Source organism: Vespula vulgaris, chromosome 1 (genome assembly GCF_905475345.1).
Source record: "Vespula vulgaris chromosome 1, iyVesVulg1.1, whole genome shotgun sequence".
In the NCBI taxonomy this organism is placed as follows: Eukaryota; Metazoa; Arthropoda; class Insecta; order Hymenoptera; family Vespidae; genus Vespula; species Vespula vulgaris.
In genome coordinates, this window is record NC_066586.1 from 12487439 (window position 1) to 12500787 (window position 13349).

Here is a 13349-nt window from a genome sequence, read left to right on the forward strand (position 1 = left end):
TCACAAATCAATAAAGTTTTCTTTTATATAAAATCAATGGTTACAGTAGAATGCAGAAAGAAATAATAAAATGGAAGGAATAATAAATGAACTAGTTTTTATTCTATGAAAATCTTATCATAGATATTATTGTCCCAAGTAACTTTTCCTCTTCGTAGAAAAATATCGTAAGCAAAGAAGAAGAGCTGGAAGAGCCAAGTTGGACCAGACTAATGAACGTCGTATGGACTCGACGGAACGGTACGCGGAACAGTTAGACGACGACCTACATTACAGGAACAACTCAGGGCCGAACAACGTGCTAGTTTCCTCAACATTAAATGCGAAAAATATATCGATGTAAGTTTTAGCCCTTTTTTTACAATAAAATCCTATAGATATTTAAAAGTCACTCAAATCAAACAATTGTTAAATAAGCATATTTTTTTAACTAAAATGCAGATTATTTCCATCTATGAAAGCTATTGCAATAAGTTCTTACTTTCTAGACATCGCAAAAAGTATAAAAGATAATTGTCTTTAAAAAAAAATTGACATGTTAACAATTTTTGTTTAAATTTTTATGTTTCTTATCGATATCCGATATGTGCCACGCCTGAATACAGGCAATATGTGTCGCTATAATGTTGCCTATCACAGGGGATCAAAAAATTGATTACCGATAGATGACATTTGCGACTTGCGATCTCTATTATCGACGAAATATAAATTATCCGAAACATAAATTATGCTCACACGCATGATACTTAAAATATCTATATAAATATATACTCGTAAAGAAATAGTAATTATAAATTACATAATAAAAAACATATTGTATAAAAATTATAATACACTTCATCAAACATATTTCCACATATTTTTAAAAATTATTAAAAGCGAAGTTAGACCTATTTGGAATATAAATTCAATCTAATCTAGAACTTTTGATATTTTTAATTGACATATAAACATAATAAAAATTAAAATATAGATATACATATATTTTATCTTAAATTAATCAAATAAACCAAAAATGATATCTTCCTGGTCACTTTCATCTGAATATTTATTTCTGTATTTATTTAGAGATTCTTTAGTCCCATTGACTAAAATACTTTTCGTTGATTCTACTTTCGAAAATTTTTGAAGAATACAATCGTATTGATTAAATTTCATAATATCCTTCAATGTATATCCTTGTCTATTACAAATAGTTGTAACTGTTTTAAATTCGTTGCAATCTAAATTTTCTAATTTGTTAATAATTTCAATTTTCCCATATTTTGCATCTTCAAATAATTCCTGCACAAATTTTAAATAATCAATGATATCCTTGTCCATAGAAAGATCCATTGGTACTTTGCCTTCTTTATCTTTTTCATTATAGATTGCACCATAACTCAATAAAAGTTTTATAAGATCGATAAAATTGTTCTTAGCAGCCATATGAACAGCAGTCATACCATTTATTGATTTTAAATTAATGAACTCATTTAATTTTTTAGTTTTCTTCAGATTTATAAGCAAATTTGCAACTATATCCTTATTACCCTTGAAAGTAGCAAAATGTAACGTTGTGTATTTTTTAGCATTAATTTGAATAAAATCAGCTTCATGCTTTAATAGCAACATTGCAATATCTGTATGATCATGATAAATGGCAAGATGTAAAGGGCTATCACCATTATTATCTCTAGCATTAATGATTTCTTTTTGTATTGTAATACATTTAGCAACCTCTGTCTTATTTCCTACTTTTACATATTCAAATATTTTTTCTGTTAATTGAAGTATACTTTTAATTTCATCATTAGTAGTAAGTTTCATTGGTGTTTCAAATTTTAAAGTTTCAGCATTATATATTGCACCATTATTCAATAAATGTTTAACTATACTCTTATCTCCTCTTAGTGCAGCATAATGTAAAGGCATCCAATGATTTATATCTTGAGCATTTACCAATTTATATTTAGTAATAAAATTAATTATATTTTCTCTATATTGTAGTCGTTGGAACAATTTTTTCACTATACTTTCATCACAATTTTGTGCCATAGAATGTAATATAGTTGTTTTAAAATTATCCAATGGAACATTTAACAATTGAGCTCTATAAAAAATTAAAGATTCTATTGTTTTCCAGGATGCATTTTCATTCACAGCAGTAAACAGTTTTGTTACAGAAGTGATCATATCTGCAAACATTCCATTATCCAAATCTACTGGTTTTTTATTTTCAATGTTAGTAGCAGAAATATTTGCCCCATTTTCAAGTAATATCTTTGCTATAAAATTGTTATATGTTGCAGCACACAAATGCAATGGTGTATTACCATCATTATCAGTAATGTCAATATTTATACCTTTCTCTATTAAAAATTGTATCAAATTTGATAACTCGATAAAATTTAAATCATAATATGTATTTGTTTCAATAATGCTATGTAATATAGATTTTCCATCTTTTGCAATGGCTTTAATATCAGCACCTTGCTCTATCAAATACTCTGCTATAATTACATTTTTTGCAAAATGCAATGGTGTATACCCTTTAAAATTAGGAATATTTACATCTGCACCTTTTTCTACTAAATATTCTACTATAGGAAAATTAACAGCTGTATGTAAAGGTGTGTTTCCTTCATTGTTTTTAGCATTTATATCAGCACCATTTTCCACAAGACACTTTACTATAGAAAGATGATTAGCATAATGTAATGGCGTGCTCTTAAATTTATCTGTAATATTTACATTAGCTCCTTTATCTATAAGAAGTTTTACCACAGGTAAATCACGTGTCAAATGCAATGGTGCTTTTAAATCATCAAAGCTATCAATAACACCATTAACATCTGTGCCAAGTTCTATCAATAAAGTTTGTAATCTTATGCAATGGCTATAGATAGCCCAATATAATGGACTACCACCACCTTTATTGTTAAGATCTGCACCATTTTTAACAAAAAACGTTATCATTTCTGGAGTTCCATTGTGTTTTACTAATAAACAAAGAGGTGTTCTACCATCACGTTCAGTGGCATTAATATCTGCTCCATTTTCTATGAGAAATTTCATTACTTCATCTGAATTCCAATTTCGAGAAGCCCAGTGTAAAAGTGTACCTCCTAATCTCTGTCGAGCATAATGGGTATTTATATAAATTCTATTTACATTAGCACCTTTTTCTACTAAAAGTTTAGCCATTTTTAAATTATTATCATAAAGAGCACATTGTAGAGGTGTATAACCGTATACATTTTCTGCATCAATTTCTGCACCATTATTAATGAGAAATTCTGTAATTTCATATACAGGACATGATACAGCAAAATGTAATGCTGTGCTATTTTTAGAAGTACGTATGTTTATATCAGCCCCCAAGTTGCATAAAAATATGACAATTTGTAATTGTCCTTGTTTGACTGCTATAAATAAGGGTGTTTGACCCTCATCTGTTTTTAAATTAATATTAATTCCTTTATTAATTAAATCTGTTAGCAATTCAAACATACCACTTTTGATAACATAGTGTAGTACTTTTTCTTCATTATCATTATTAAATGTAACAATAGCCCCTTTTTCTACTAATAATGTAACTATATTTGTATTACTTTCTTCCATGGCATATTCTACAAGTGGTATATTACGATCTTTATCGTAAACTTTAATATTAACATCGGCACCTTTCTGTATAAGTTCTTCTATGATCTCTGTAGATTCCTTTTTTATAGCTACTTGCAAAGGAAACTTACCAGTATTATCACAGGTATTAACATTAGCCCCTTTTGAAATCAAATCTATAACTTTATTTAAATCATTCTTTTGAATAGCATCAAATAAATCATTAGACAGATCACTCTCCATTTTTTTTGTTATAGAGGACGACTGCTTTCTTGAAAATATATTATTCATAAACTGAAACAAAATAATATTATATATTAAACATTTTGATTGATTTATAACAAATATGTAATGTAAAAAAATATTACTGCTCTTTAAATTCTATAGAAATTAGATAATATTTAAAACTAAGGTATATCATTGCTTTCAGATTATTAAAAAATACTGAAATAAATATTTACTTTTTTCTCTTTTTACATGTGTATGTGTGTGTACGCGCGCGTGTGTACACACACATTTGTGCAAAAAGAAAGTTTAATATTTAAATTCGACATAGCGACCTCTAATATTGTTTAACCTGTATCAGCATACATGACTTGCTCAACATATTGCAATCAAAATATGACTTTATCTGAACTGACTCTTCATGAACACGATATATAAAGATATTTATATCATATATTGCGTAATCATTAAAAATATTTTTAAAAATATTTTAACAGCGTTATTGTAAAGCATAAAATAGGATCCAGCATCAAATCATATTGTTCAATATAATTTTTTATTATTCAACATCAATATTTTATATCAATTCGAGATACTTTCTCAATCGATTCATAATCGATGACAATCTAATATATTTGATCAAATTCAAATTGAATTTTAATTAAATAATTAAAATTGTTTTCTGAATTATACTATTTATCGTATATTTTTTAATCATTTTTTTTTAATATTGGACTGTCCCAAAAGTATCTTTTGTTTTTATTTGCCAGACAAACATTGTTACATTGCCAGATAAAACAGCTTAAGATAGCTTGAAAAACTTTTGGGACAATCTAGATATATAGATTAAACATTAATATTAATGGATTAAACATTAACATAGAATCGAAGTGATAGTAAAAGACAAAAGAAATTGCAAGGAAAACAATATTTATGTCGTACCTTAAACGAGCTGTTATTTTCCTTTGTTGCCACACGATTGGTCCAACTTGTTAGAAATTTCACTTAAATAACCCGTGGTATTCTCACGAAGTTGCCTGTTACAGTAAACCTTCGATGAACTGTCTTCCCGTTTTATATCTTGCTATCGATGATTGTAAAATATTACACCATATTATAAATGATCATATTTCACATATAAAGTACATATAGCCTAAAACATATAATATGTTTTTATGTGTATTTACTTTAATAATATATTAAATTACAAGCAATTGAATTTTAAAAGAATCGTAATTGATAATAAAAATGTAAGGTAAAATAGCGATTAAACAAATGGAAATATTCTAAAAATGATATTGAATACGAGGTATTATCGAAGTTCAAACGTTTCTTTTTATATGTATTACTATTTGCAAAATCTTGCATCAAAATGTGAAAATTTATAAATTATTTCTAGTTACGTTCATATCAACTATTACGCATGCGTATTAAAGCAGCAGTCAAGTATTTTTGATAATGCGAGGTTTTCAAGTGGAATCGGCGAATCCGACAGTCATTGCAGATTAGCCATTTGTGTAAGAACGTTGGAACGTAGCGTACGTAAATAAAAAGAAAAAATACATATAAGTTTTATGTTTTAAGATATCTGATCGATATTGTACTTTTTCTAGCTGCTGTCATAAATCGTGCAAAAAGTGTTGAGATGATCCTCCGAGTGAGTATTTTCATTGCCTTTTTGATCTTAACGATCGAGGCAAAAAAATACAACAATCAGAACGGCGATAAGTATCGACAATGGCAAGAATTCGAAGAATTTCTCGAGTGGAAGAAAATGAAAGAACAAAGAGAAAGAGAAGGGAAATGGTCGATCGATTTTACTGACAATTCATCAGATTCAATAAAAAATTATGAGAGAGAACATAGACGATCGCAAGATCCACCTCCGGTTGAAGACGCTGTTTTAATGGCAAGATATATTGTTAATCAAGCTGGTAAGTATGACGTAATGTTTATACACAATAAATTTTAATTTTGATCGTTTTTTAAGTTGAAACAATATTCTTTTTTTTTCCAATGTATAATGAATCAACAAAATCGATTTGAACGATCTATTTATATCGTGCAACTAAATATATCTTTAAATATTATAATAGTTGTTGCTTTTGATTAATTAAATTCTACGCTATTTTTACGAGGATTTCGTGAAGTTTGTTGCAATTAAATTTCAACGAAATTATTATTATTATTATTATTATTATTATTATTATTATCATCATTATTTTTTATTAAAAATATTGACTATTTTCCAATCACGTAAGGTCAAACAGAGAATGTATTTATCGACATTATTTGAACTGTTAATTATTCCCGCTTATTTTTAACATTGACATAGTTCGTAAAGAGTGAACATAGATATAAAAACTATAGACATGATCGAACGTTATTAGAATTAACATTGATTTGCATATGATATTAATATTATATAAAATCGATATAAAAAAATAAATTTTTTTGTTGCATATGTTGTTCCTTAACTTTGGATTATTATGAAAAACGTACATATACGAGTGATAATTATCTTCATTGTTTGTTTGTACGAATCGAGATCCGAACAAACATGTCCAAATATTTTATAAATGTTTTTAACTTCATTAGAATTTAAAAGAATTAATATATTTATTTACAACATGACGATTAAGAATTTCCTGATATGAAATGAATTTCACAAATCCTCGCTTGTAAGAAACCTTGCCAGTTATCCTTATATTCCCAAAAATAGTCAACTGTTACGGAAATACCTTGACGTCAATCGACGTTCTTCATTAATTTAAATAGAAGATTTAAAATAAGAAATAATATATTTTCTGAAAACATCATTATATTTTTAATTTATTTTCGAAATTAAAAAATTAATAAATAAAAAATAATTTTCAATTTTATTTTATCTAATTCATGATAAGTGCATGCTATCAATATGATTTCATTGGTTATTTAAAAATTTTCATTTCCACGTTTCACGATTTCGAAATATTGAGAAGATTAAAGAATTTATATTAATTTTCATGACATTAATTTTTCTATTAAAATTAATATTTTTATAGATTGGACCTCTGTGGCGACTATAAGTACACGACATGAAATTGAAACATTTCCAACAGTTAATTTAGTTTCCTTTTCTGATGGTCCATTAGGTAATGGATCTGGAATACCTTATCTTTATCTTACACCTTTGGACTTTACATCACAAGATTTAACTGTATGTATCAATAAGTTTAACATTGAAAATATGTTGATATATGTTTCTAAATGAAATATATTATTCTTTCAGATAATATAGCTAAATGATAAGATATCATTATCAAACATTCTTTTGTCTTCTGTTTTTACAAATTCTATATAATTCTTTTATATGTAAAATAAGGTATATATACATGACAAGTATTAATCAGATATATTATTATTATTACAGAGAGATAATCGAGCTACCCTTTTCATGACTTTAGCTCAAGAAAATTATTGTAGAGAAAAAATATGGGATCCAATGGATCCACGCTGTGCAAGGGTCATACTTACTGGAAAGATTAAAGCAGTTAGTAAAAAATGAATGAAATAATTTTTAACAAAAAATTTATATAAAATAAATATTCAATATTATGATATTATAATATTTACAGATAAAAAATGATAATCCTGAGATAGAATTAGCTAAAAGTGCTGTGTTTGGACGTCATCCTGCTTTGGAGAACATGCCTGCAGGTACAATTAATTATTAATCTATGTGATTGTGTATGGTAATATCTGTAGAAATATTGTTAAAATATATATTTTTAAAATATATACTTTCCAGATCACCATTTCTATTTTGCCAAATTGAAAATGATATCTATCGCAGTTTTGGATACATTTGGTGGTCCAAAATATGTCAGTGTAAAGGATTACTTGCATCCACCGACACCAAATGTCACTGAAGAATTTTATAAACGTATTCGTAAACAGCATCAAGATTATGCGAGTGATTCTCAAGAAGCATATAATATGAAACCAATGACAAATTTTCTAAATCCAATTGTTCATAATATCTAAATATTATATTAATAACCAAGCATAGTCAACTTATATATTCATGGTAAATTTACAGTGTAAAATTCCATTATACTCATACTTTTTGAAATACTTGTATCACATTTTTGAAAATGTTTACACATTGTGATTACTATACTATGGACTGTGATACAAATTGATAATACCTAATGTAAATATTTAATAGAACAATATTTTTGACACTTTACCAAATATATAAATTAAACTATTTTCTCAAAAACTTGAAATTTTTTTTGTTATAAAGTTATCTTGTGTATGTTAAGATATATTCAGATCTATTTACAGTCAAAGAATATTTTTATTATTCATTTACCTTTTCCTTATTTTTAAGTGGAATGAAAATAATAAGTAACATTTATTGGATATATTTTCTAATATTACATACAATTATTGAAATAAAAAGAAATATATTATTTTTGATATAAGATAATTTCTGAATATATAGTAATTTAGAAAAATATAACAAAATTATTGTTTGTTTCAAAATTCTTATAATTAAAGTTTGACTGATTTTACTCTCTCATTTTAGTTGACGTACATTAATTTATGGATTCACACTTACTGCTGCTATATTTGCAATAGCATTATCATCATTTGTTATATTTTCGTTTTACAACAAAGTGCTAATTTTTTGGAGTCGCTTTAATCGTAAAAATATCATATGCGATTTTTGTACACTGAAATTTTCAGGAAATATTTAAACAGCACTATAATTTTTTTGACATTCACCAAATACTAATAACATATCAACACTTTCATCAAACGAGACATTTCAAATTTCTGATGGATTATGAATCTTAAAAAAACTAAACGAACTCTTCGATCATATAAACTTATAGATAAACACTTATAAATAACTACATAAATTTATAATAACTACATAAAAATGTCAAAATTTATTTCATTTCGTTGAAAAAATGTAGTACAGACTATTCTTTTGGCTATCTGGTGGATTTAGTTTTTCCTTTTAAAACTATTTAAAATACTAGAAAAAAACCAGCGGATTGTCGATATTTCCTAATAAAAAAATTTATAACATTTTACATAGATCATCATATATAAAAAGCGATTAAAATTGATTTTCACTGAAATTTTAGACATTACAGTCACGTGATTGAGAATCTCCAATGAAATTTTAACCGGTTTAATCTTAACTTTAGCGCGCATCATGCGTCTATAAACATGGTATCATTTGATCTATTGTTGAAGAAAAGTTAAAAATAATTGAATATATATTATTTTATATTTGTATTCATTTTTAGTACAATAAATAATTAATAAGAATAATTATACGAAGTAATATAATAACAGTAAATAATAAGTTAATAACAGTTCATTCATAACAGTTTATTCATATAGGTTAAATAGAATCAAACACGTGGTCTATTCCACAAGAATTATTTAATTTTATAAAAGGTATTTACTTCATGATTTTATATCAGAAAAAATAATGTAAATTAATGAATTATTTTGTTTAAAATAAACAAATAAGTATTGTTCTTGTATATGTAGAATTTAAATTAAGGATATGATGGTTTATTTTATATTTTATTATTATTATGTATTGTAATAATATATAATTTTTGTTAGTTTTCAAGAAGATGAAAAGTAATAAAACGTATTTTAAAAAATTTGTTTATTACAGACGACTATAAATATGTCATTTCGTGGTCGTGGCGGTGGAGGAGGATTTGGTAGAAGTGGTGGAGGATTTGGTAGAGGAGGTGGAGGATTTCGTGGAGGTAGAGGTGGACGTGGGGGTGGTGGAGACAGAGGTTCAAGAGGGTAATAATTCAAATATATTTATATATATAAGCTGTGTGTTTCATTATTTCTTCTATTAACTTCCTATATAAATGTATATAGATTTGATCAAGGCCCTCCTGAAACGGTAACTCCATTAGGTCATTTTACATGGACTGTTCAAGATGATCTTGTTGCTAAAGTGGATATTGAACAAGTTCCTTTTTTTAATGCACCTATATATACAGAAAATAAACAACAAATAGGGAAAATAGATGAAATATTTGGTAATATTAGAGATTATTATGTATCAATAAGATTATCAGAAAATATTAAAGCATCCAGTTTTGTGAAGGATACTCCGGTAAGATCTTTTTGCTGCATGTACAGCAATTAATAATTTATTTTTATTAAAATATATGTTATCTTTCAGCTGTTCATAGATCCAGCAAAATTATTACCTTTGCAAAGGTTTCTACCCAAACCTCCAGGTGAAAAAAAAAGGGGTGGTGGTAGTGGACGTGGAATAAACAAAGGATCTCGTGGACGCGGTGGTAGAGGTGGTGGGGGAGGGAGAGGTTCGTTTAATAGAGGTGGTGGTAGTGGTAGAGGAGGATTTAGAGGATCACGTGGTGGTGGTGGTGGCGGCGGCGGCTTTGGACGTGATTTTGGTAGAGGACGCGGTAGAGGAAAATGGTAGATTGTAAGAAATTTTAAAAAAGAGAGGCTGAAATAAAGACAAAGTGTTGATAAGATTAATTTTGACATATAGAAATGTATTTGTATTGAAAAACAAACATGCAAAAAAAAGGATTTAAGACTTCAAATTTATTATTCACATTTGATTTTATAATGTTTAACGAATACAATACACAGAAAAATATTTAATGTATATTATAATACAAAGAATATTTTCATTTGTATGTACACGTGTTAACGATTTATACAAGAAAAAAAATTTATTAAACTTCATCAAATTTTATATGTTTTCCTAATTCTTTCTCTGCTTTCTTAAGAAGTTTACTTCTACCCCTTTGTTTAACTCTGACTTTTTTGCTCAATTTTTCTTCTCTATCTTGTAGTATTTTGTTCCAGTATATACGTTCATCCTCATCTGTAATGATTCAATATAATGTTATTTCATCATAATAATTTATATTACATATTTTAAACTTAGTTAAAAAATACTATAAGCTCACCTTTTAATATAATCATATTTTTTTCTTTATTAGATTTTTGAATAAAAGATTGAGCTGATTCTGGTGTGTCACATCTAACATATACTTCATTAGCACTTTCTGACACATCTATGTATTTTATATTGTTATTACCTTTCAGTTCCGCCTAAAAGATACTATTTTGTATAATTTAATCCTAAAATACTTTGAAATATTTATATATTTATGTATGGGTATATAGTTCTATAGAAAAATAAATGTAGTCGCGCAATTAACATAGTCACATAAACAAATGTTCAAACCTTTAAACTTCTTGGATCTGTACATGGTTCATTTAATTCAATTTTTACTATTACTCCGGGTATAAAAGAAAGTCTTGGAGATTTGTCTGTGGTAGATATTTTTTCTTTTTCTTCAGTATCTTCTTTATCTGATTTTGTCCTATCATAGTTATACCACTGATTCCTTGTTTTCTTCAAATGTTGTTTCAATTGTTTCATTTTACTTCTTTGCAATTCTAAATATTTATTTCTTAAATACTTCCAATGTTTTTTAGCCATTATTTGTAGTCCTATATTACTTATAGAATCGTCATCAATCCTACTTTTTCTTTTACGTTTTCGTTTCTTTTTTTTTTCATCTGTAACTTCTTCAGTATTAGTATTATTAGTCATTTCAACATTTTCTATTATTATATTTTCTTTTTTAATAGTATTGTCTGAAATTTCATTAATGCTTTCATTTTCAGATTTCGCTTTCTTAAGCTTTTTCTTTGGTTTTTTGGACAGCTCATTCGTTTCTTCGTTCCCTTCTTCATTTAAATCCATTTTTTCTGACTCTTGTGAAACATTATTTTCATTGGAGATTTCATTTTCAGGCTCAATATCAGACAAGTGGTTATTTGAACTTTCATTTACATGTTTATTATATTTTTTTGATTTTTTAGTTTCTGGTTCTGATACAATCATCTTATCTTTAACATCAATATCTGCATCAGTTATAGAAGAAGAGCTATACTTCCTTTTTATTACCTTTTTTGAGTCATTGCAATTCTCTTCTATTTTAATAGATTCTTTAAGCACACATTGTTTATTCTTATCTTTTTCATTTTCCATTTCAATATCAAACATTTCTAGGTTTGGAATTTTTACTTCTGAATTTATATCACTGGTCAAATTTGTTTCATTTTGTTTCATTTTTACCATTTTACCTTCCATTGTGACATCTTTTTCAACATCATCAAAAGTAGTAATACTTAAAAGTTCATCAGGATTTGTATGAGAAGGTAAGAGACAATCCATTTTTTTAAAAGCCTAAAGAATAAAGCAGTTGTATCATATTTATATCATATATTTTATATTACCTACCTTAATGCATATTTTAGCTTCTTCTGGTGTATCAAATTCCACAAAAGCAAAACCTTTTATTTTTTTATTAATCTTATAATGAGGTATGGAGACATATGCAACATTTCCATATTGAGAGAAAATTGAACTTAACCAATCATGATTTGCACCTGGTGGTAAATTTTGAACATACACTGTACAGTCTTCTGTATTTTCCTTTTGTTTGATTGGAGTTATACGGCAAACTTTTAAACCATCATCAGAAATTGATAACATTGTTGATACTTGAAGTGCTTTAGCTATTCTATTTATGTCTGTAGTTAATTCTCGGATTTTGTTAAATCTAGTGAAGATACTCAAGTCAACATCTATAAAAAGTAATATGTTATGTAGAACATCAGTTATCAGGTTCAATCAAAAGGCTCTTAAAGCTTAAAATTTGGTAAACGATATTGGACAAAGTAGATTCTTACATGGATCTTCTTTAATAAGACTTCCTAAAAAACGATCTTTACTTAAATTAGCATCAGAAAAATAAAATTCCATCTGTTTAAGTATGGCTGCATGTAGTGCCTTTTTCCTAAATCTTGGTTTGCTACGAGAAATGCTTTTGATTCTATTGTTTGTTTCGACAGATGGCATTTCTATTTGTTTTTGCACTTGTGGTACTGGAATTTTTTCTGCTGCTAATTCCATGTCAGAGTGCTGTTCTTCCATGACCATTGTAACTATAAATTAATAAAACATCAAAATATTATTTCAAACGTTATCAATTATTATTAAACATATTTTCTCCTAAATCTAAAAACTTTTAAATCTAAAACGCTGGAATGTTCGCAAAGTACCTTTCTTTATTTTTTTATTACCTTTTATGTTGTTTCAATATTTTAATAACACTTACCGATAATCAATTAATACCTTATATAGCTTAAATTTTCTAACTTCTCTCGGTTTGAATTGCTTCACAAAACACTATAAAAAACATATAGAAGTAGCAAAAGACATATAGAACTATGAGTCAAATTTCTCAGTGATCAAAGCGCTATATGGTAATACGTTTGCATGATAACCGTGCTTGGAGTTTTATGAAATTATATAAAAGATGGCATTATTATCTTCTAAATATCTGGTACTACATCGCCAGAGAGCGTGGCAATCGTACCATAAAGAATCTCGCAAGTCGATCAAAAGGAGCGCACGCTATTGGCTT

At 27.0% G+C, this 13349-nt stretch overlaps 4 protein-coding genes across 7 annotated transcripts; 2 read left to right on the forward strand and 2 right to left on the reverse strand.

The window, feature by feature from the left end:
* Window positions 1-80: 80 nt before the first annotated feature.
* LOC127070917 (serine/threonine-protein phosphatase 6 regulatory ankyrin repeat subunit B-like) lies at window positions 81-5329 on the reverse strand. Of its 3 annotated transcripts, XM_051009518.1 has the most exons (3): window positions 5232-5329; window positions 4771-4981; window positions 81-3897 (listed from the first exon to the last, which is right to left on the reverse strand). In XM_051009518.1, the coding sequence occupies exon 3, from the start codon at window positions 3892-3894 to the stop codon at window positions 997-999; it is 2898 nt and encodes a 965-aa protein (XP_050865475.1). In that variant the 5' UTR covers window positions 3895-3897; window positions 4771-4981; window positions 5232-5329; the 3' UTR covers window positions 81-996. The 3 variants fall into 3 exon arrangements, with proteins under 3 accessions (XP_050865475.1, XP_050865466.1, XP_050865485.1); XM_051009509.1 differs by lacking the exon at window positions 5232-5329 and having other exon boundaries at window positions 4771-5191; XM_051009528.1 differs by lacking the exons at window positions 4771-4981; window positions 5232-5329 and adding an exon at window positions 4065-4723.
* On the forward strand, window positions 5238-8092 carry LOC127070964 (protein CREG1). Its single transcript, XM_051009608.1, has 6 exons — window positions 5238-5366; window positions 5442-5762; window positions 6873-7027; window positions 7241-7360; window positions 7446-7527; window positions 7619-8092. Exons 2-6 carry the CDS (start codon window positions 5474-5476, stop codon window positions 7852-7854), a joined length of 882 nt encoding a protein of 293 aa, XP_050865565.1. The 5' UTR covers window positions 5238-5366; window positions 5442-5473; the 3' UTR covers window positions 7855-8092.
* Window positions 8093-8866: 774 nt separating this feature from the next.
* LOC127070969 (H/ACA ribonucleoprotein complex subunit 1) lies at window positions 8867-10315 on the forward strand. The gene is made up of 5 exons (XM_051009623.1): window positions 8867-9057; window positions 9232-9288; window positions 9518-9657; window positions 9739-9979; window positions 10049-10315. The coding sequence occupies exons 3-5, from the start codon at window positions 9530-9532 to the stop codon at window positions 10313-10315; spliced, it is 636 nt and encodes a 211-aa protein (XP_050865580.1). The 5' UTR covers window positions 8867-9057; window positions 9232-9288; window positions 9518-9529.
* A 108-nt stretch (window positions 10316-10423) lies between these two features.
* Window positions 10424-13248, reverse strand: LOC127070929 (la-related protein 7). 2 transcript variants are annotated; one of them, XM_051009546.1, is made up of 6 exons: window positions 13058-13248; window positions 12613-12867; window positions 12161-12507; window positions 11096-12106; window positions 10815-10959; window positions 10424-10729 (listed from the first exon to the last, which is right to left on the reverse strand). In XM_051009546.1, exons 2-6 carry the CDS (start codon window positions 12860-12862, stop codon window positions 10578-10580), a joined length of 1905 nt encoding a protein of 634 aa, XP_050865503.1. In that variant the 5' UTR covers window positions 12863-12867; window positions 13058-13248; the 3' UTR covers window positions 10424-10577. The 2 variants fall into 2 exon arrangements, with proteins under 2 accessions (XP_050865503.1, XP_050865493.1); XM_051009536.1 differs by having other exon boundaries at window positions 13041-13246.
* Window positions 13249-13349: the final 101 nt, after the last annotated feature.